At 40.7% G+C, this 24,663-nt stretch overlaps 1 protein-coding gene across 1 annotated transcript in view; it reads left to right on the forward strand.

The window, feature by feature from the left end:
* Positions 1-24,663, forward strand: part of VSNL1 (visinin like 1) — a 98,558-nt gene that overhangs the window by 16,670 nt on the left and 57,225 nt on the right. Inside the window, exon 2 of the mRNA XM_025927262.2 lies at positions 23,470-23,636. Within this exon, the coding sequence (XP_025783047.1) occupies positions 23,475-23,636 (162 nt within the window). The 5' untranslated portion in view covers positions 23,470-23,474. The remainder of the gene's footprint in view (positions 1-23,469; positions 23,637-24,663) is intronic.

Raw genomic sequence — 24,663 nt, forward strand, 5'->3', positions numbered from 1 at the left:
GGAGGAAAACATTATCCAAAATCATAAATGACACCCAAGCCATTTGATTAATTAACCATCAGTGATGTAAAGTCCTTAGGAAAACATCAGAATTAGACAGAAATATGAATTCCAAATGCTTTAAAAGAAAACATACTACTTTTTTATTGTGAAACATTTCACACATTAAAGTTCAGATAATAATATAGTAAGTATCCACTGTCCTACTGCCTAGAATTCACAACCATTAATATGTTCTCATATTTTGAAATTCTCTTCATTTCTCTTCTTAGTTCCACTCACCTTTCTTTTTCCTCAGAAACATTCTATTGAACTTAGCATGCATTTTCTTCACGAACATGCTTATTCTTTTTACTAAATACATGTCTCTATAGTATCATCTTTGCCCTTTGACATTTAAGTAGATGACATCATACTGTGTGTCATTCTCCTACTTATCCTCTCAAAAAAAATTTTAGATCACAATTTTTATTCATGTGATATCATTTATTCATTTTAACTACTATACAGTACTTCATTATGTGACTATACCTCCAATTACCTATCCATTTCCTATTTTATGATCATTTAGGTTGCTCTGACTTTTTTTTCAGTGTTTGCTATTAAAAACTTGCAGTGTGCGTCTTTTTCACATATCCCCTTGGATATTTGTGTGAGTTTCTGTAGGGCGTATGTGTTGAAATAGAATTGCTAGATCATATTCTATATGCACCTTCTGCTGTATTAGATATTGCCAAATTGTTCTCCAAAGAAGATGTACCAGTTAATATTCCCACAAATAGTATATTAGAAAGAGTCCATACTTCTTTACGTCTTTGCAAACAATTGGTATCAGCATATTTTAAAAATATATTTAATTTTTTTAACATTTATTTATTTTTGAGAGACAGAGCATGAGTTGGGGAGGGCCAGAGAGAGAAGGAGATACAGAATCTGAAGCAGGCTCCAGGCTCTGAGCTGTCAGCACAGAGCCCAACCTGGGGCTCGAACTTGCAAACCATGAGATCATGACCTGAGCCAAAGTCAGATGCTTAACTGACTGAGCCAACTAGGCACCCCCCAAAATTTATTTTTATCAAACTAATTGGAAAAAATTGTTCTTTGTAATTTTCCATCTCTTTACTCTTTATTGGCCATGTAGATTTTCTTCTCTATTGATTATCTAGTTTTATGCTCTACCTATTGTTTAATAGTATTGTTTGTATTTTTCTCATTCATTACTTGGAATACTTCATATGTTCTGAATAAAAATTCTTTGTTATTAGGTACATTGCAGATATCTTCTCCTTGCATATTACTTATTTAACTTTATTCATGGTTTATTTTGTCTTAAAAATAGTTTTTAATCTCGAAGTAGTCTTATTTATCAATCTTTTACCATGATTTGTGCATATTGTGTTAATTTGGGTTTTAATCCATCGGAATATATTTTGTGATCAGTTGGAAGGTTGGCATCTAATTTCATTTTTGCCCAAATCTTTGAGCATCTAACTGATCACTTCCTTAAGTTAAATTCCTGGCATGAAGAGTATTGACAGTTGAACGGGCTTGATGCCTATTACCAAAGATGCTATTTTTTTTCACTAGTCATTAATAACTAATATGCTAGAAACTTGAAATATTGAGTATAAAATTAAACTACCTTTATTTTATTTTTATTTTTTTAATTTTTATTTTTATTTTTGAGAGAAATAGAGACAAAGCACAAGCTGGGGAGGGGCAGAGAGAAAAAAAGCAGGCTCTGAGCTGTCAGCACAGAACCCAATGTGGGGCTCGAACTTGCAAACCACAAGATCATGACCTGGGCCAAGGTCTGACACTCAACCAACTGACCCCACCCAGGCTCCCCCAAACTATCTTTAAACTTTTGTTTCTTTTTGCTTTTTTACTCATTGTCAAAGAGTGGCATTTAAATTCTTTTTATTTTTTTACATTTTATTTATTTTTGAGAGAGAGACAGACAAAGCACAAGTGGGGGAAAGGCAGAGAGAGAGGGAGACACAGAATCCGAATCAGGTTCCAGGCTCTGAGCTGTCAGCACTGAGCCCAACGCAGGGCTCAAACTCAAAAACCATGAGATCATGACCTGAGCTGAAGTCGGACGCTCAACTGACTGAGCCACCCAGGTGCCCCTCAATAGAGTGACATTTAGGTGGACCTTTGAGAATTCCCATAAATATTCTTTTCTTTGGGAATGTTTGAGGAGGACTGTTTTCTGCTCAGTCTCAGACACCTGGCATGATGAAGGGATATGCCTCAATATCTTGGCATATCTCTAAAGTGAGTGTCTCTCTGACATATAGTTCACTTCTCTTTCTCACTTCCCTCCCCAGTAGAGCAGGTGTGTTTTTTAAGGAGACGCTTTCTACAAAGAAACATAGCTTTTTAGTTTTTGTCTTGTTTCTTAATCCCTTAAGAGAGAGCCTACTGTGGAAGAATGAATCTCAAGAGGACTGCACTGAGATGTAGATGCTTGGGAGAATCACGCCTTAGCTGGGTGATTTATTCCTACACACCAGCCGTACACCAAGAATGTCTCACATTCATGTTCCAAGAAAGTTATAAATTGGTTCATTTAATGGGCCCATAATAGAATAGTCAAATTTTGAAATGTTAAATCTATTAACACCAATGGTTGACTATATTTGGCATCAAGATTTTTTAAATGAGTCCATCTATGGTTTGGTATTATTATAAAACTTTTTCCGAATGCAAATGGAATATATAGATCAATACTTTTACAATTTTACAGATGAGGAAGCCGAGTCTCAGAAACATTAGTTAACTGCCCCAAATTGTAAGACTAATAAACACCAAATAAACCAAATAAAACTGAGCTTTCCACTGTTCAATCTTGCTTTTTTAAAAAGTTTTTAAAGTATATTTATTTATTTTGAGAAAAAGAGAGAGAGCATGAGCAGGGGAGGGGCAGAGAGAGAGAGAATCCCAAGCAAGCTCCGTGCTGCCATCATGGAGCCCAACATGGGGCTTGAATCCACAAACCGTGAGATCATGACTTGAGCCGAAACCAGGAGTCTGACGTTTAACTGACTGAGCCACCAAGGCGCCCCCAAACCTCCAAAAGCACTCTAGAAACACAGAGAAAAACAACTTATAATTTTTAAATATCCAGAATACCAAGAATAGATGGTTTAGCTATGGTATGCGTCAGGTAATTTTCCTGAGTGGTAACCCACATTTTGCTCTTGGTCCTAGGATACTGTCTGATTCAAACCTAACACAATTAATAACATTTTTTAAGTGACACTGTAGCCCTAATATGACTTAAGGCTATTTATTTCAGTTGTTTCCTGAAGTTGGAAATAATTAAGGACTCTGCTGAGTTACATATCCTTATTGAGTTCGTGAGCAGGCAGATAGGGGAATTTAAAGTTGACCTTTCCTTCAAACAATTTGGCATACAACCTATTTGCACTGATATGTGAAATGAACACATTCATATGGTAACTATAAATCACTGTCACTATCAAGAAAGGAAGTTTATGTTTAAAAATTATAGAAAGTTAAGATATTCATTTTATGACTATTAAGTACCTACTTAGTATCTGGGATGGGTCTAGATACAAAGAGTGATAAATAAGACAGGCCAGGTTCTTGCCCTCTTTGAGCTGACATTCTATAGTGAAAAAAGACCATCAATAAATAATCATATAAATTAATGAATACTTTAGCTAAGTTCAGATATTCTTACGGGCTACAAAGAATATAAAACAAAGTAGGGAGATAGTCGTTGGAGAAGAGGCTATTAATAGTTACTTATTAATAGTAATTACTATTAACAGTATTAATAGTTTGAATAGAAGAACTCAAAAGGTGACATTTGATTAGTGACTTGAATGGTGAGAAGTCAGCCATGAAAGATCTTGGAAGAAGAGCGTTCTAAGGAGAGAGAAAACTAATGCAAAGGCCTTAATGGACGAATGAATGTGGTGTGTATGAGAGAAGGCCACAGAGTCCCTAGGGCTGCAGCATAGGAAATAAAGGAGTTTGATAGGTGATAAAGTTGGAGAGGCAGGGTGACAATACACCCGAATTTGCTTAAGATAATCCTGAATAATACCTATTGCCTTGGTAGAAGTAATAGCACGTTCCTTCACTCTCAGAGTGTGCTCTTTGGACAATAAATTATAAAGTCTCCCTATTGAGAGTTAAATAGGGGCCAAACTATTTGGTCTCAGACAGCAAAAGAGCAAAAAACTTTAGAGACCAGATAGCAAATTAATTCCTTCTTGTTCCTTTGGCTCTTCTTATTTTAATCTGAGTTGGAGTCAAAACATTTTATTTGGCATTAGTGTGATGTATGCAGTAGGATAAGGGAGATATACAGATAAGAGCTGGTTGCCCACAAAGAACATCTTGTGGAAAGGTTTTTAGATTTAGATCTGAAAGAGGCCCTTAGTCTTACCTAGTGACTAGAGCAGGCAAAGATAACTTGTGCTAAACCAAAGAATTAACACTAAGAGGAGGAGGAGAGGGGGAAAAGGGAGAGGAAGAAAGTGGAAGAGCTCCTGTCCTAAGCTATGCAATTTTCAGTATTCTATATTATCTCATCTTTAATTTTTACAGTTTGTTTTAAGATAAAATGAAAGCTATGAGAGCTTTGATAGCTTGATTGAAGTCACACAAGTAGTGAGAATTAACTCTCGGATTTGAATCTAACTCCATCTGACTCTTTCCATTAGGTTATCCTGTCCACCTGAAGCTTTCCAGCTGTCTTCCAGTATTTCTTTCTTTTTTTTTTATTTTAACACATTTTCATATTTGCTTGTACCCACAAGATCTTTTTATATGAATGTTCTTTTTAAAAAATTTTATTTATTTATTTTTTTTAATTTTTTTTTCAACGTTTATTTATTTATTTTTGGGACAGAGAGAGACAGAGCATGAACGGGGGAGGGGCAGAGAGAGAGGGAGACACAGAATCGGAAACAGGCTCCAGGCTCTGAGCCATCAGCCCAGAGCCTGATGCGGGGCTCGAACTCACGGGCTGCGAGATCGTGACCTGGCTGAAGTCGGACGCTTAACCGACTGTGCCACCCAGGCGCCCCCAGTATTTCTTGATCCGTGAACATGCCGTGTTCTTTTGTACCTCAATGTGTCTATTATTTCTACCTGACAATCCCTATCCAACCATTGCAAAGATTGCTTCTCATGTGAAGCTCTCCTTAATTCCCACAAATATGGTTGTTTCCTCTGCCCTTCTGTAACAACCATACAAATCTCTGTTACACAGTTTTATTCATCCATCCGTTCATTCATTCATTTATTCAGCTGTTGAATATTGGGCTTACAGCAGTGAGCAGGACAAACACAATACCCAACCTCACTGAGCTTATGGATAGAGAAGATTAATTAGCCAAGATATCAATGTCATTAAGAAATGTCTTTATTAAATTTCCTTTATCTCATTTATTCATTCATTTGTCCATTCAGTAAGTGCCTACTATGCTAACAGAGACCTGATAAAATATTGAAACATTTTTGAAAATGCAAATTCAGTGTGAGCATGAGTCTCAAAGTTAAGACCGAAGTAGTGAGAGATAGAACGGAAGGAAAGGCACCAGCAAGATCATGGTGGCCTCTATGGGTACTTTGAAGGAATTTATACATCCTTTTTAGGCAACAGGGAAGCACTGAAGGCTTGAAGTGGTCAGATATTTATTCTAGTAATAACAATATGGTGACAGCGTGAAGAATAAATTTGAAGGGTAGAGACTGCAGAAAGACTAATTACATAGTTGTTGACAAAAAAACAGTAGAGTTTAAAATAAAATAGAATTAGTCAAGGCAGAATTTCTGACTAACTAGGACTAGGGTACAAGGAATGGAGAAGCATATACAGCCTCCTAAGTGTCTGACTGGGCTTATAAACTCATGACTGTCCCCTGAATTACTGAGACAGAGATGAGGTCTTACCCCTGTATCCTCCATTATCCTCATAGTTCTTTAAAAGACAAGTAGCCCGTTTCTTCTGTCACCTTCTGTTTTCGTTGATGCACTCTGGGTGAAAGCTGCGTTTGAAGAGAACATTGGATTTGTGGTCAGGAGATGTGGCTCTGGAACTAGATCTTAAACAGACATTCCCTACACTCTTAGAAGAAGCTTATGTTTTCTCTAGGCCTCAGGTTCTCATCTGGAAAAGGAAAGCATTGATCTAAGATCTATTTGTTTACTCTCTCTCTCTGCACCTCAGCCTTCTCAACTTTATAATAAGGACGATTAATTAGATTTTACAGAGATCTTTTCAAGTTCTCATATTTTAATGTGAGTTAATATAGTAACCTATAGGAGATCTTTCACTATTCAGCATGAATGTGCTACCATAGAATCTTTTACATTTTTAGGGATGTCCTTATCGCTCCATATTATACATTGTAACTAAATGTGTGCAAATTATTTTTCTCTCCCATTGGATCATTGGTTTCTACGGGAAATAAGCAAGCAACTTCTTTTATTTTTATTTTTATTTTATCTATTTATTTTGAGAGAGAGCATATACGAGGGGAAGAGAGAGAGAGAGAGAGAGAAAGAGAGAGAATCCCAAGCAGGCTGCACTCTGTCAGCACAGAGCCCAATGTAGAGCTCGGACTCATGAACCATGAGATCACAACCTGAGCTAAAGTCGGATGCTTAACCAATTGAGCCACCCAGGCGCCCTAAGTAAGCATTTCTTATTTATCCCCATGCCCAGATAGATACATAGTATGATTTCTGCACATAGTCTGCACTTTTTATTGATTTGTAAGGAGGAAAAGAGGAAAACAACATACTTCATTTTTTTGCAGTAAATAGTTGTAATTATAATGTGTATTCAATGTTGTATGCCCACTTTTTGCACTTAGCATATCATAAGTAATTTGCCATGTTTCAAACTTGTACTTATACTTTTATATTCCATTGAGTCAACATACCATAATTTACTATTTCCCTAAAACTAGAGTTTCTACCATTACTAAATAAAGCTGTAATAAATATATCCCTTTGTATAACTTTTTCCTCTTGGAATTTTTCTTTAAAATGGGTACCCCTGGTATCAAAAGTGTTGCTGTTTACAGCTTCTTCATTTCTATTTTTAAGTGGGTTGCAGGAACATGCAGTTTTACCGTAGGATTGGACTTGGCCACTGAGATTTCATCTCTGTTCTTGTTGGTTGTTTAGTTTTCTATCAAATTCTCTTACCATTTATTTTTTTTAATTTTTAATGTTTTTTTAAATTTATTTTTGAGAGAGAGAGAATGAGAGAGAGAGAGAGAGAGAGAGAGAGAGAGAACAAGCAAGAGAGGGAGAGAGAAAGAGGGAGACACAGAATTGGAAGCAGGTTCCAGGCTCTGAGCTGTCAGCACAGAGCCCAAGGCGGCGCTCGAACCGTGAGTGAGATCATGACCTGAGCCAAAGTCAAATGAGCCACTCAGGCGCCCTTCTTACCAATTATTTTTAAGCACCTTTAATATTTAAAAAACATTTATGTTGCCTATTTTTTCTTCCACTTGACGTTTGCTATTTTTTTCTGGTGTTTTTAGACTCCCTAAACTTTGAATTTATGTAGTTCTATCTATCAATCTTATCTTTTATAGTTTCTGTCATTGCTTTTGTTTAGAAAGTCTAACTTGACCTTAATAAATAGGTTAAACATGTTTCTCTGGGTTTGTTTACTATTTGTGTTTATGCTGGTATGAATTTTCTATGTACACTCTGATCATTCATCTAACGGTTCCCTTAATAATTGGAATTTGCTTTATATATAAAGCATATAAAGCTATGTGTATGGATACCCATAGCTATTAACATTTTGTCTAGCGTATCTTCAGTTTCTATTAGTTTTCTTTGACATATTTTTATATTAAGCTTTTTATTCCAAATGTTAATGATTTTTTTAAAACATGGTACATAGTGTGGTTCTGTTGCAGGATATTTTTTTTTTACCTCAATACCCCAGATTCGTTGTCTCACCGCTTCGAAGAATGAAGAGGTAGACACAAGATGAGCAGCAGATTAAAGTTTATGAAGGTATAAGATTAGAAAGTAAGAATTTGAGCATAAGGTCAGAAAGTAAGACCAGTATGAAAGCTCTCTTTACAGAGAGGTGGCATTCGAAGGTGAAAGCCTGCGGACTGTAGGCAAGGGACTTTGTTTTGTAAGGTTCTGGTTGGCTCCCTCTTCCCTTACCCTTTGTTCCTTCTCAGGTTCTACCCTTATTGGGTGGGTAACTCTAAATGCCTAATCATTCCTTGTTGATTGGCTCATTTGCATTGTATGAGGCATGGTCTATGGTCTATGGTCTAGGTTCCTTGTGGGTCATACATTTTATGGTCTACTACTTACTTTCAGTTAGGTCTTTTGTCAAATTCCTGAGGGGAACCTGAGAGGGGAGTAGATGGTGTCTGTTGCATACTTAAGAGGAACCTTACCCCCCCAGGGAGTTTGTTGTAGTCAGACCCTCCCAGCATTGTTCTAAAATATCTGTTTTTCCCCTCTGGGGGCCTCAGGTCCCAACGTCTCCCTCTCTGCCTATTTTATCCTCTTTTCCCTATCATACTTCTGACTTACATTTTTTCCACCAAATTGCTATCAAAAGCACCACTTATAAAATTATATTCCCTTCTCCTCTTGTTCTGAAAAGCTTCCCTGATCATACATTAAGTAATTATGTATAGCCGAGTCTATTTCTAGACTCTCCATTCTGTTATGCTGATCTATAGGTCTATTTTTGTGCCAGTAAATCCTTCACTTACTTATTCAAGGAGAGCTCAAATTTCCTTTCCTGAGTCTTTGCTTCTTCTGGTTAAACATCCTCCGTTCCTTCAATTGCTGCAATTGTATTAAGCATTCAAGCCCCACCCCCCCCCCACCCCCCAGCCCCCAAGGACCAGAAGCTGGTAACTGGGAAAGAAACAACCTAGCCTCTTGGTACTGGAAATTGCCTCACTTGAGTAAAGAAATGCATAGATCAGGGCAACACCCAGGCAAGAAAAGAGAATGGTGAACCTTATATTGAAATAACAGTTTCTGTTCTGGAAAGTACTTTCTTCTTTCTCATCTCCTTTAACAGTGCAGAATAGTGAACAGTGGATCGGAGCCTTGCAGGGTTCAAGTGCAAACTCCACCAATTTTTTGCTGTGTGACCTTTGGAAAGTTTCCTAAATTCTCTAAGTCTTATTTGCCTTGAGTGTAGAATGAAGGCATAGTAATATCTACTTCATTAAATTACTATAAAGATGAAATGCATAATCCATGAACACAATAGTAAGTGATAATATAAGCTATGGTTATTACTGCTAAAATGTTAGTCATATAGATTTATTGTTTTATTTAACTTTTTAAAAAATTGTTAATTGAAGTACAGTTGACATACAATATTATATTAGTTTCAGGTGTACAACACAGTGATTTGACAATGATATACATTACACAGTAAGTGTGGTTACCATCTGTCACCATACAAAGTTGCTACAATATTATTGACTACATTTCCTGTGCTGTACGTTTCATCCTGATGCCTTATTTATTTTATAATTGGAAATTTGTACCGCTTAATCCCCTTCACCTATTTGGCCCATCCTCCCACCCCCTTCCCTGTGGCAGTCATCAGCTTATTCTCTGTGTTCATGAGTCTCTTTCTGTTTTGTGTTTGTCTGCTTGTTTGTGTGTTTCATTTAAGATTTTGAGGTAGTTATTAACATACACAACTTAAAGTTGAAAGAACGGAGTAGGAAAGTTTCAGGAACTTGCCCAAAGTTACAAGTTAATGGACATGCAAGGGTTCGGGATCTCCCTCTCTCTAACTCCTAGGCCTATGCTCTTCCTTGTAGATGCCATCACTGCACAGCATGATGGAAGAAGCTACTTGTGACTGATTCTTTGGGTTCTGCCTTGGTTACATAGGTGAAGTTGTAAGTTCTTAGGTAAAGGTTAGTAAAAGTTTCAAATGTATAATATGATATATATGTCTTGAGATTTCCTTTTGGTTTCAGTGTGCAAGGGCATTAGATTAATGGGAAGTAGAGATATGATTGAATATTCATATGCAATATTTATTTAATATTCATATTTAATATTCAATATGCAAATTGGCTGATGGGGAAACATATCCCTTCAAATTATTGCTCAACATACTGCTCCAAGTGGCAGTGACACGGCCCAGAAGCATTTGTCATCCCCACAGGGTGCCAGAGGAAGCAGCACTTCCTCTCCCTCAGCACATGTTACCTGTGCTCTCAGAAGGCACATGGCCGGCCGGGAGGGAGGCCGGTGGAGGATGCCACGTTAGCAGCCTGTGCACACAACTGCCAAGTCAAACAGAACCGGAAGGTCTAATTTTAGCCCACTCAGCCTTGGCATTGTCCCTTTTAGCCAAGATATTTTTCAAGCACCACAATAAAGTGCTTTGTTCCAGCCTTGCTGGATACTTCACAAAGGCCCAGCAAGGACAGGGTGAGCAAAATTCAGAACTGGAAACACATCAAAGACAGGAACCTCATTGGAGAGGGTCAGCACTGCTCCAGCAACCTTTGGCAAATATGCCCTTTCCATCCACCTCCCAAAGCTCCAAGAAAGGGCCCATGGCTGCCTCCCTCTTCCTCCAGCTTGTCAACCTTCTGTTGGCTGCCTGTCAACAGGTGTCTTTTCTCTTTCCTGCTAGGATTTGCAATTTACTCATTCTCTTTTCCCCTGCCTAATAAACCCACTTCTTTCCATATATCCGGATCTTGTTTTCTTTCCTGAGATGTCCAGAAAGTGCCCTAGATTACAAGCTAGAAACAATTTTACCATTTATAAGATTTGTCCATTACAACGACCTAGTGAATTAGGTGAGGTGGGAACTTTGATAGAATTTTTGGAGATGAGAAAACCGAAGCTCAAAATGGAAGCCCACTGTGGCTAAGGTCACACAGGAAAACACTGGTGGAGTTGGGACTTGAACCCAGCTCTGTGCTTTAGGGAAAATCGTGGTCTACCAACCTGTCAAAGCAGACAGTCCACACAGGCTATTTGGGAGGGCCCTGGAAAATGTTTCCTGAGAATGTCAGTTGGCTTTATAGTCAACAGCTCCAAGCTGAAGACTGTGAATCACCATTTCCTTATTTCCTGGAAAGAAGGTAAGGAAGGTTGATCCACAGACACATCCAGTGATGCTACTGTTTCCAAAGCCTTTGTAGGGGAGGAAAAATAATTTTCCCTTAACCTTTCCAGGTTCTTGGCTAAGATTCCCACCCCTGACCCCCCATAATAAAAGACAAGTCAACAGGAGGAAAACAAACATAAGTCTGATAACATGTATACCTCTTGCATACAAAGGAGATACCCAGGAAAACCAAAATGGACCAAACCATCACCTTAAATATCATCTCCAGCTAAACACAAATAGAATGTGAGGGACAGGAGGCAGTTTGGGGGGGTCTGTCAAGCAAAACAGTAAACAAGGGTATGGTTGTTATGCACATTTAATTCAGTTGCCTTCTCCATTACAGAGTTTCTAGAGATTTAGTCATCTCCCCCTTGAAGTTCCATAGTGAGACACCCTTACAAATGGAGATTTCTCTTATGAATATAAATGTCTCTTTCTCGGAAGGGTAACTTCTACTCATGTTAGAGATTGCCCTATGTCTTCTGTTTCTTAAAAATACTCAGCCTAAAATAATCCTACACCGAACAGGCATAGATTGGGGTAGCAAATTCTGCTCCATTTCACCTTCTCACCTCTTTCCTTTGACCTTCAAGTAGATCTCTCTGGATCTCATTAGACAATCTTAATCCAGCCTTAGGCAGCCATAAGTGATGATCTCTGGGATCATCATCTTTTCTATCTTTTGAATTTGAATTTCAGTTATTATAATGAATACTGGAGAGTGCTTTAGCATTTACAAAGCTCTTTTCTATCTTATATCTCATTTAAACCTTGTGATAACACATCAAGATTGATATTATCATCATCAGTCTCGCATGGTAGAGCTGAGCCTCAGAGAGGTTTCCTGACATGACAGATCCTGAGGGTCAGGAACTCTGACCTGGCCACACTTTGTCTCCCTATCAATGCTTCTCTAGGGCTTTGAGATGGGTGAGAAGGTGGCAGATTCAGGGTTCTTCTGAGCCTCTCCTCCATGTTCATCATTTCACCCAGAGCTACCCAAGATGGTCCTCAGAGTGGTCTTTGGTCTGGAAGTGAACCCTGACATATTGCTGCATCAATTGTTGGAAAAGGGAGTGGCATTAATTCAAAGCATCTTGGAAGTTCCCTTTCCGGGATGCCTGAGACTGTTTTCTGAACAAAAGACATTTTGTTTGTTGAGATTATTTATATATTTTTTATGATTATAAATGTTACATGTGCTCATTATAAAAAGTTCAGAAAGATATTAAGAAATGAAATATTACCATTATACCACCAGCAGTCATAACCACTGTTAAGATTTTGATGTAAATTATGTACTGCCCAAAGTTTCTTTGCACACAAGCTTGAGCTTGCATAAAGCAAAGCTTACATAAAGCAAAGGCAAGGTGATACACATACTGTCTTGTGACTTGCTTTTCTAACTTAACAGTCTATTGCAATGTCTTCTCTCCTCTTTTCTTTCTTTTTTTGGACCTCAAGTGCACGTTTATGGTAATCATACTCCTGTGTTCATGGCACACTGTCATCATTGTATATATAAAGCCCCTTTTGGATTTTATTATATATATTTTTTATTTTCTGTACTCCCACTTTCCTCTTCCATTCTACTGTGTTTAATACATGTCCTCAGTTAAGTGTTTATCCTTAAAAATACATAGTTGTTTTGTATATTCACATGTTTTAATATAAATAAATGACATCAAATCAATACCAATGTATGTCATTAGATGTAGATCTCTATTACTACTTCTAATGGCTTCATAATTTCCATTGTGCGGTTATAACCAAATCAATTTAACTAGTTTTCTATGACGGACATTTAAGTTGTTTCTTAGAAGGTAGGGTTTTTAAAATTATTTTATTTTTTTTTAATTTTTAAAAAAAATTTTTTTTCAACGTTTTTATTTATTTATGGGACAGACAGAGACAGAGCATGAACGGGGGAGGGGCAGAGAGAGAGGGAGACACAGAATCGGAAACAGGCTCCAGGCTCCGAGCCATCAGCCCAGAGCCTGACGCGGGGCTCGAACTCGCGGACCGCGAGATCGTGACCTGGCTGAAGTCGGACGCTTAACCGACTGCGCCACCCAGGCGCCCCTAAAATTATTTTAAACAATGCTGGAGTAAACATCCTAGTATATACATCTCTGGATTTTTGTGATTGTTTCCTTGAGATAATTTTGAAGGATTACTTTGCAAATAATTCTTCACACAATTTTTCAGCTCCTAAAGTAGTTTTATTACTGGTTCCCTAGAGTTCCCTCCCACACCTCCCTCTTTCTTTGTTCCTCCCTCCCTGTCTCTCTCCACTTGCTGGTGTCTCCCTAATGGCACTTAGCACATTCATCTTTGATCTCTGTTTCATATGTTCTCTCTTATCGCTCAGCTGATAAGCTCTAGCTAGTTGTTGACAGAGATCACATCGTAATTAATTGATTCAACAACATTTCCTGGGCACCTGTTCAGTGTAATCTGAGGCTAACCTGACAATCACTCTGCCCTTGGGGAAGCCCGGGTCTAGGGAGGTGGCAGACATGCCTTACGGTGGGCAGACGTGCCTTACAGCGACCATGCCCTGGCAGGTGGCATGGTGACAGCAGTGTATACAAGAGTCAGGGTGTAAAAGAGGAAGCCAGATAGTGAAGTCACCCCAGATGAGGTGTCTCATCTATGTCTAGAACATGGTTTGGAATTTACTAGAAGGCTAAAGGGGAGCTAATAGGAACTGCCCTCAAAGCCAAAGGAATAGCTAGTACACAACCAGAGGTTCAAGTTGATGCAGCAAGTTGGATCACGGGCAGGGGTGAAACCAAAGAGCTCCTGGGTGTGGGGCGGCAGTGGCCCAGGTGAGTGGTCTGGAAAGCCTGCTGCGGATTGGATTCAGGGTGAGGCTAATGGGAGTCCACTAAAGGGGTTAAGCAGGACAGTGGCATAATTGGATTTGGTGTTTTAGAAAGGTCCTTTGGCTATTATGTGGAAGATGGATTTCAGGAGGGCAAGACTGTCGATGGGAAGCAAGTTTGGAAGTTTGGATAATGATAAAAGTGAGAGATGATGGCAGTCTCAACTAAGATAGTGGCAAGAAAGAAGCTGATGGATTTTGAAAGAAAGTTAGGAAGTAGGATCTACAAACTATTTCACTTGATGATTGGTCGGATACCGGGATGTGATGAGAGGCAGAATCCTGCATAACCCCCAGGCTCTGAATGGGACCCTGGGCAGATGGCAGGGTCATTTACTGAGAGAGGAGCGCAGGAAGATATGTTGAGTTTGGTATGGTTGTAGGATACAAAGGTGGAAATGTCTAACAGGCAGATGGAGATATTATCTAGTATTCAGGAAAAGCTTACCTTGGAGATGATTTGGAAATCATCTTTATCTTTGCAATATAGCATAATATTGAATAAAAGATTCTTGAATAACTGAATGAATGAATGAATGAATTTTTAGTGTCATTCTCCCTTCAAATAGAACATTTACTTCTATAAAGCTACCTTTATTTGAGACTTTCAAACTCTCTGTATTTAAGACCCACCCGCATGAGTTAAACTATTTTTTTAGAATTACTGTAGAAATAACAATATAGGGACACGGTAAGTGCAAACAGCTCTCAGAAAGGAAAGACCACCAGCCTGAGAATCGGAAGACTTGAGTGACTTTGCCACTACATATAGACACTTGGACATGTTACTCTCCCATCAGGATAGATATCTCAGATACTTCTGAGAGCAAGGACTTGGATGTCTATCCTGACCGCTGATGCTCAAGGCTGCTCCCAGCCCGGGGACTGGTGATGTGCAGGTGACGCAGGTGCCCCTGCTCTGTGATTCTCTCCCGCAGCTCCCTGCTGCTCTGAGATAAGGGCCACGGTCCTTCCCCACTGGGACCTGGCAGCACAACCTAGCACACAATCTGTTGGACAGAAGGCTGTGATTATTAATGAAAGCATTTCCTCTGTTACCTCACAGAACTAAGTGAGGTTCTGACACTGCCAGAGACGGCCTGTTTCCTTTCATAGAAATCAATGCTCAGAACACATAGAATGGTTGGAGAAAGATGTACCAGGAAGTAAAAATAAGATGCAGAAAAGTGGGTGGCTGCTTGAAACACTCCCAGATGAAAGGTTACCAGCTATTAATCAGCTTACACTTCTGTTCAGTGGGTGAGTGGGGAATTAGATGGAAACTTCACTCAACAGTTGATGCTTAGTCAAGGCTGTGGGGTCCTCAGATGACTTTCCTCTGTCAGGTTGGATATGAAGCACTTTTACTTGGAGGAGAAGAAGCAGGAAGCAGGACCACAGTAAAATTTCCCAAGTGCCACAGTATGTGTACTTCTGTTTACACATACCAGGTCTTGTACGAGATGTCAGGGTTAAGGTGACGCCTAGATATTGAGGCCTGAATCATGAAATGTCTGCCTCCCCATCTTCTGGAGCCATCCAGTTTGCTGGGTCCCATGATAAAGATAATAATAGCTACTGTTTGTTGAACATCTGCTATGTGGCAGGCACTGTAGGAATAATTCAATGTGTTATCTCATTAATTCCCATAACAACCTTGTGAGCAAATTTCATCATTTCCATTTGACAAATGAGTAAACTGAGGCTCCAGTGGGCTGAGTAGCTTATCATAGAACATCATAGATGTTTTCTATGCAGCAGGAACATCATTTGATCCAGGTCTGCCCCCAGGATACTTATTTTTGTCCCGCCAAACTATGTCCAGTGAAAAATAAAAGAGACATTATGTCCCAATAGAAAAGGAAAAGAACTTGTAAGGGAGGGTGAAAGGGAAACTGAGTCTGAGCAGAAATTTTTCCAAAGTTATAGCCCAACACCTGGACGCCAAGTGTGGCTTCGGGTTTAGCCACACTTCCCAGATGTTTAAGAGATGCTCTTTGTGCCTGGGCAAGGAGGAAGAAGGTAATTGAGTCGGACCCCCAAAGCCAGTTAGGCCACTTGATGCCTTGTAGATCAGAGTCCCTGAGCACATGGCCACCTTGTTACCAGGTGGGTTTTAGTTTGGAACCACCTAGTCAGATCCAAGGGCTAACGTTCACAAGCGGCTCCCATCCTGGTCAGGGCTGTCCCCAGCTAAGGCCCTAGGAAACTTCAGACTCCACCCCTGAGCGGTAGAGAGGCTGCTCAGGTGGCAACTTGGCTGGAAACAACTGGGACAGGCCTAGAGAGGGAGGCCACTTTTCACAGCCTGGTGACAGGGACATAGATTGGTTCTTCCTAGTCCTGCAGGGCCTAGGACCCTCAACACAAATCAGCACCCAAGGGTCACAGGCCTGGGCATTATAGCAGCCTCCAAGTCTTCTTGCCCAGGCTTAGTAGCCAAGGTGCTGCTAGGCACTGTCACGGACTTGCTGTATTCCCCTAACGTTCCTGGACTCTTCTAGAAAACATAGGGGTCAGATCAGATGATTGATCCCTGGGACCCACTTCTGCTTTCACCTCCATGTATTTATTATCCTTTCTGGGTTGGAACTCTTGTCATTTGCCCTGATGGTGCCATTGCCACTGCCATCAAAATGTTTTTCCTCATTTATTACAGATCAAATAAGTACTCATGCCTTATCTTGAGTCCCCAGGGATTCAGTCCCTCCTAACCCTACCTGTTTTATGCTTGCAGGCCAGACCTGAGCTGTAATCCTATGAGGTTCAGGGCTTGAGGTAAAGTCATCAAAGAATGCCAAAAGAAAGCATTTTTCCCCTTTTCTGAAGCTGCGGGGGTCCCCAGAGACAGCAAGAAAGGCCAGCCTGGGATCCACACTCTGCCTTTGGGGAGATGCTGCTAGAGGCTTGAGAATACTCTGTTGAGGAGGCTACAGAGGAGAGAGGCAGAAAGAGCCACTGTGTCAGATAATTGTCCTTATTAGAAAAGAAAACCCCACACAATGTGCTGGGCAACTTTGAGGCATGGTTTTCAGGGTTGCTTTAACCATCTCTGGAAACTAGCAACCTCCTGTCATTTGTTTATAGTATCCCAGGGAGGTGGTGATGGAGATTGTTTCAACAACCCAGCTGGGAGATAAACATGCATCCTGGCTTGCAAGCTTTGGGTGTTTGGCCTGAGGACAGCGTGCTGCTGGGGTTGGAGGGTGGGATCCCCCAGCCGGGTCAGGAGACCAGGGTTTTCATCCCCACTCGGCCATTGGGTGCCCGTGTGATCTTCGAGATTCTCAAGCTCTCTAACCTAAAATCAAGGGGATTAAAAGCAGAAGAACGCAGGGGCAAATCTTTTCAACTTTGGTCTTCCCTAGTTGTGTGATTTTTAAATTCTTTTTTTTTTTAAATTTTTTTTCAACGTTTTTATTTATTTTTGGGACAGAGAGAGACAGAGCATGAACGGGGGAGGGGCAGAGAGAGAGGGAGACAGAAACGGAAACAGGCTCCAGGCTCCGAGCCACCAGCCCAGAGCCCGACGCGGGGCTCGAACTCACGGACCGCGAGATCGTGACCTGGCTGAAGTCGGACGCTTAACCGACTGCGCCACGCAGGCGCCCCTGATTTTTAAATTCTTAATGTTAATCCCAGCGCAGGATCTTGAAACAACATCAGGGGTGTCAGAAGGAGAGCGCGAGGCATTAGCGAGAACTTAGGTTATGTCTGTGCTGCTCTGTGTGTCTTCTCCTCAGACCATCTACTCTGATTTTTGTTCATGATTTTCATCACTGCTCCCCCAGTTGACATGCGTTGCTTGTTAAAAGTACAGATTTCCTTCTAAAGGAGGGTCTTAGGAAGCTGCATTAAAAAAAAATTTTTTTTAATGTTTATTTATTTTTGAGGGAGAGAGAGAGAGAGAGAGAGAGAGAGAGAGAGAGCATAAGTAGAGGAGGGACAGAGAGAGAGGGAGACACAGAATCTGAAGCAGGCTCCAGTCTCTGAACTGGCAACACAGAGCCCAAAATGGGGCTCAAACTCACAATCTGCAAGATCATGACCTGAACCCAAGTTGGAGGGTTAACTGACTGAATCACCCAGGCACCCCAGGAAGCTGCATTTTTCACTAAATAAAGATGATTCTTTTACTCAGGCGCATTTGGGGGACTCTAGTTTAGAGCTGTCACCTGAAGACCACCCACAGGTGAAGTTGCCTGATCTGGTGGGCATTTGTCTCTCTGTCCCCAGTGCTCCATAGGTCTCTGCTCTGAGCAGTCATGTCATCAGATCCCACATCGCCAGGGGCGTGAGGGTCTCCTGCATCCAGTTCTGAGCCTTTCAAGATTGGAACCACATCTTCTCTGTATATCCCACCATGCCTAGCACAGAACCTTTCTCGTAGACAACACCTATACCTGTCTGCCGAGCTGAGCTGCCCAGAGCTAACCAGGCCAGGGTCATTGTTGATGCAAACTATGCTATCAAGAGAAGAAGGGAGAGTGGTAGGAACTTGTGAAGTGTCAAAGAGAAGACAGCAATGGAACCGAGCCTTGCAGGAGGAGTCAAGTTTAGACAGGTGGTAAGGGAAACAAAGAGCCATCCGGGTAGGAATCTAAGCATGAAAAGGCCCGTCTCTTCTAGTTATTCCAGTGTACAAGTGAGGAGCCCAGGGCTTAGAGAAAGCACCTGATGTATTCAAAGTTTGCCCAGGTAATCTTACACTACAACGAGCTCTGCTCCCATTTAAGACTCTTTCCACACATGGCTATATTCCATCGGCCTCCAACTGAGCCTCTAAAGCTCTTTCTCTGCTCTGAGTCCTGCTTCCAGGCCTCGTTCCCCACTGGTATGCTTACCCTGTGTGTATCTGCACATGTGGCTGGGCCTCTCTCTCTCAGCCCCCAGTCTTTGCATGAATCTTGCCAGGATTCAGCCAGGCTGATGGCCAGATTACCTGTGAAAAGCCAGGCCTGCTGTTCTGTGTGCCTCATCGCACGCAGATGACCCTGCTGTGTTCTAGGAGGTTGGACTTAGATATCAGAGTGGGTAAAGGACCAGCTCAGGGCAACACACACACACACACACACACACACACACACACACTACTAGAATCTTTCTAGGACCCAAAGGGTTTGTGGAGGAAAAATGCCCATGGGTGCTCCTTACCTCCCCTGGTGGTCTTTTCCTCCTTTAGGAAGTCTCTCAGATCTGTTCTAAGGGCACTCGTTCATGTTCTGCCTCTTCTGCTCTGGAGACATGGCTGGAAGTGGAAGAGAGGTGGGCAGAACTCAAGGCAGGAAAACCAGTTAGAAGGTGGCTGCAGAATCCAGGCAAGAGAATATGACAGCCTGTATCAGGAAACCAGTGGGGTTCTGGAGAACGACATGTATTCTGAGCAAAGCTTTATTAGCTGGTTGAGCTAAGGCGAAGTACTCATTCTCCCTGAGCTTCAAAGTCCTCATCAGTAAAAGGCAGATGATAATAATCTCTTTCTTACTGGGTTGTTGCATGGGTAAATGTTGCTGCATGAAGACTTTTGTAAACTGTAGAGTATGAAAACATGGTCTTTTCCGGGTATCATTTGCAATTTGGTGCTGGGCTTTCATCACCCACAGGCCCATTCCTGGTGCCCATCACTGGTCCTGTTCTATGCCTGTCTTAATAGCCTGGAATGCCAACTTTAAAATAATGCACTCCAGTGCCTGTGCCCTCCCTTCTTAGGCAACAAATGTTCAAGTACCAACAGGTGCCCAGGTAAAGAATCCACAAAACCAACATGTGTGGACTCTTTCAAGACAAGCCAACTTCAAATCTGTGACTCATATTTTCATATTTACAGAACTTATGCTACAGATCTGTGAATGATGGGGTTGGAAGGGCCTTAAAGGTCATGTGTTCCAACTCATTTGTTTTTCAAATGGGGAAACTGAACAACAGAGGAAGAAAAGATTTGGCTCAAGATCACAGAATGAACTAGAAACAGATTTGGGATAACCTGCCACCTCCCCCCACATGGAATATTTTATTTTATTTTATTTTATTTTATTTTATTTTATTGATGTCATGAAATCTTTTTATTGGGAATATGATAAGCTTTACTGTCATTTTTACCCTTTCTGTTGTCCTGCTGCCATAATGAAAGACACTACTGACCCATATCACTGCAGCCCCAGGACAAGGGGAGTATAGGTGGGGAGTGTTAACCCAATGCTTTCCTTCACGTATCAGATATTACTAAGCACCACATTTATGCCAAATACTGAGAATATTGAGACAAAAGACATGAGCTCTGGCTTGAAGATGTTCAAAATTTAGTGACGAAGACAACAAAAAAATGGTCTCTGACGGGGGTGGGGGGCAGGCCATTTTCCAAACAGTTAAAAGAAACATTCTTCCCATCTGTTGCCTGCATGTTATATTTATACTTATGATTGCATTGACTCTTTTCATATATACATTACTAGGAGACTGACTTTCCCAGAAAGAAACATACCAAATACCACAACGTGATGAAGGCCAGTGCCAAGGTCCTTGACTGTGGACTCCACAGTGGCTCAGTGCCCCTCATTCATTCATCCCCTCAAAAATTATTTGTTGAGCACCTAGTACGAAGTAGCAGGGATGCAAAGATAAATAAAAGATGGTCCTCTTTCCCAAGAAACTAACAATCCAGTAGATTGGATAATGAGTAATGAATAATGACCATGAAAGCTTTTACAAGAGAGTGGAGACGCCTTTGAGAAAGGATGCCTAAGCGAGCCTTGGAAAGTCAGCAAAGGTTTCACAGAAGAGGTAGCATGTGAGCGGAGGCCACTTAAAGAAAGAGAAGAAGTCTGCTGAGCAAGTGAAAAGACAAGATGGGCAGAAAATGAGGATGTGAGTAGGCAGGCCAGGTGCCAGGCGAGGGAGATAGGGCTGCATGCTGTAGACAATGGGAAGTATTGACGGTTTTAGGGAGAGGCTCAGAGAGCAAGGTTTGTATTTTAGAAATTCATTCAAGCAGCCATACAGAAGGTGGGCTGGGGTCAGAGATCCCAGTGAGGATCATGAACCCAAACAAGGCGTGATGAAGGCAGTGGTAATGCTGCTTTGAGCCAGGCCAGAATTTGATTTTCTCTGTAACCCATCTACTGCCAGGCACACCTAAGTGATAGTGCTGAGCATGACCTATAACCAAGAAGCATGAAGTGCTGCATTTGAGTCTCCAAAATGGTGATTCATGGTCCTGACAGTGTTCCCTGTGTGAGACCACCCTGTCCCCAGTCAGTCAACAGGAACATAAATGATCCATGGAGAATCCACGCTTCCTTGCTTAAGAGAGAAGCTGACACGCTGTTGACCTTCTAAAGGCATTTTTGAAGGCAGTTTTTAATAACCCTTAATCCATTTTCCCATCATTAATACAAACCCACTCTGGCTTGTGGTTTTGGTAAACTCTAACAGTCTTTTCCCAACTAGGGCCTGGCAAAGTGACTGATCCCTCTCTCATCCCTTCTTTCAGCGCCAAGAGGCACTGATTCAGCCTTGCAAGCTTTCCTGCTTTTGCCCCTCCTGTTCCTTCTGAAATGCCTTCCATCCACCTGTCTGTCTGTGATTGTGCATTCGAGTCTTGCTAATCCATGTTCAAATTCTGGCTCTGCTATGCATTACTTGTATGATCTTGTACAGGAGAGCTGCCCTAATCCTTATTGCAGAGCTGTCATAGGGCCAAAGATCGAGGGTAAAATGCTCAACACAGTGCCTATCCCACAGCCAACCCTCAGTATTCAGCAGCTGTTATTGTTAGGTGAGATTCTAGTGCAGAAATGAAAATTTGTAATTCTCTACTGCAAACAACAAAGTGAAGTCCTGAAAGTTTGGTAATACATCTTTCGATTAGCAGGGTAACCATGGATTAGAGTGTTCTTACCCAGCTTAATTACACTTGACACCTGAGTACCCAACTTGATTTCCACATCCAGCTGTGGAATCCCACAGTAACCTATTATTAAGAGACAGTTGCTAATAAGAGACATGGAGCTTGAAATTAAGAGCAAATATCAGTCGAGACGCTCCATGATAAAAGAGCAAAGTGGCTGCTCCTCGGTCCTTTGCTCAAACAGAAGAATTGGGAAGAAAAATGGCCATTTTCAGGATATCTTCTCACTGTGTCCAGCTGGGATGATGCTGAGGAGGAAGCTTTCCCTGGAAGTAGCAAGAGTGGTTTGGTTTCACTACAGTGAAAGGATTTTCAATGTTAGGGCAGGTCACTGACAATGGGTATGGAATCTGTTGTAGAAGGAGGCAAAAAAAGCCCCAACAAAGCATGTGATGAGATTACCCTTTCTGGGTGATTGCAAGGATAGACCTGCCTGGAGCCTGAGAGAGAATTTGTCTCAAGAACATTGAAGGCCTAGATCCACTGGGGTAAAATTTTCAAAGCCTAATTCAGTTCCCGTATCAGGGTTTTGAAGATCTTGTGGCTTTCCTTATTCTGGTGGTCCTTCAGATTTTCAGTTTAATTTTACTTTTTAAATCAATCTGTGGTTAAGCTTGGTTTTCATTCTTTTTTTGTTATAAAACAACAACATTCAAGGGAAATTTTTAAAAGTCACCTTCAATTTTCTGGCACTAATACAAAAAATAGTTTAATTTTGGAGTATTGTTTATCTTTGTTTACCTACTTATTTCTTAATCAGCCATCACAGTAAATCTGAAAGAGTTTAGTTATTATATAATATATATAATATAATAAAATACAATATAATATATATTTAGTTATTATATAATATATATTTGGTTATTATATAATATATAATATATACTTTAGTTGTATTATATATGTGTAACATATATATTATATACATAATTTTATTAAGGAAGAAATTTAAGACAAAACAGTTCATTAATATTGCCCTAAGTAACATACATGGCAAACGGTCAATAACCTGGCACATAACTGATATAGGTAACATTATTTTATGTATTTTATGCACTGTTATTTGCTGATCAGATTTCCCAAGTCTGTTTGTGATCACTTGGCTATAAAGCCTTCTCATTGTGTGTGTCAACAATCCCACTCAATATCCTTACAAACTACATGTAGCATTAGGCAGCTAGGCGGCAAGTGCTAATGGATTTTAATTCAGAAAAAGAGGGCATAAACAGTTCCCATGTACTTTACATGAATAGCAAAAACAAGGATGGCTGTTTCTCCATGTAGGATCTATGCCATGTAAAAGGGGACATGTGACGGGGAAGGCTGAGCTCTGCTGCCTCTTGAGCTGTGAGAAGAGTCTTGTTCCGTCCTCTCCCTACTGGAATGCCAAATAGAAGGAGGCAGACTTGGGGGGACTTTGACCTGACACACGGGAGGGAGTTCCCACCAAGGGCTGCTCAGGACTCTGACGTGGCTCCTAATCAAGCTTGAAATGACCACAGCTAATTGCATTAATTTGCTTTCCTTCAGGCAGAATGGGGAAACAGAATAGCAAACTGGCCCCTGAAGTGATGGAGGACCTGGTGAAGAGCACAGAGTTTAACGAGCATGAGCTCAAGCAGTGGTACAAAGGATTCCTCAAGGACTGTCCAAGTGGGAGGCTGAACCTCGAGGAATTTCAGCAACTCTACGTGAAGGTAAATGGTTTCCACCTCTTGTTTTCTTAAGGCCACAAAATCCAGTCTTCATGAAATGTAGCTTCCTATGGAATTACAACTCCAAGTAGCCTATCTGTTTCAACACTGGTGGTTTTCCAACCAAAAGGAAAAAATGGGCATTTTTAAAAATGCAAAGGGGTGTGTTTTTTCCAGACGTAAGTCAAGCAGTTTCTGAATAAGAAGAGTAATTGTTCAGCCAAAACACTGACTAGAGTTCAGAAGATGACAGTGTTGGGTGAAAGAACAGTAGAAATCTCAGTACAGTGTTTGCTGATGATTATTGACAAGCTGTTAATTATACTATTGTTTGGCTTGTTAAAGGTATCTGCACCTCTCTCCATTAAAGAGAAAGTACCTGGGCCCTTTTTCACTACAAGGTGTCTTCCTATATGCAGATAAGAAAAAAACCTGGATTCCCACATCAGCACATTTGGAAAGGGGTAGGGAGGTCCGGTATACATTTGGGCATCAAGGTCTACAAAATGAACTCTTAACTCAGCATTTTGTACTGTTTACAAGTAAATCTTACCCTGGACATTAGATAAAACTGTTCCATGGCAGGTATAATTTCTACTGCAGTGGTATTATTTTGGTTTGTCTGAGTTTATCAGTTGTATTGTTTCTAGATTTGGCAAGATCTAAGACATTCTATTTTGTGTACACTTATCTAACGTTAGGCTTGTGGAAAAATGCATTGTTTTTCTTTTAACTTTTTCTGACTAAAATACCAAATAGAAAACGTTGCTTTTATCCTTTAAGTGTAGCAATCAGTTTGAGCAGTTGAACCATCCGCATGAATATATGTGTGGAGGATGATTGTATAGGCATTGTTTTTACCTCCTGAAGTTGAATGCTTCACATAGCTTGTGGTCTGGCAATTCCATCCTTGCACAAGCAGGGACACGTATAAGAATGCTCATAGCTGCACTGTTCACAATAGCAAAACTGGGAAACAACCCAAATGCCCATCAGAGGGAGAGTGGAAAATAAACTGTGATGTATTCAC

The sequence above is a fragment of the Puma concolor genome, chromosome A3 (assembly GCF_028749965.1).
Source record: "Puma concolor isolate L17-30 chromosome A3, mPumCon1.1.hap2, whole genome shotgun sequence".
NCBI lineage: Eukaryota > Metazoa > Chordata > Mammalia > Carnivora > Felidae > Puma > Puma concolor.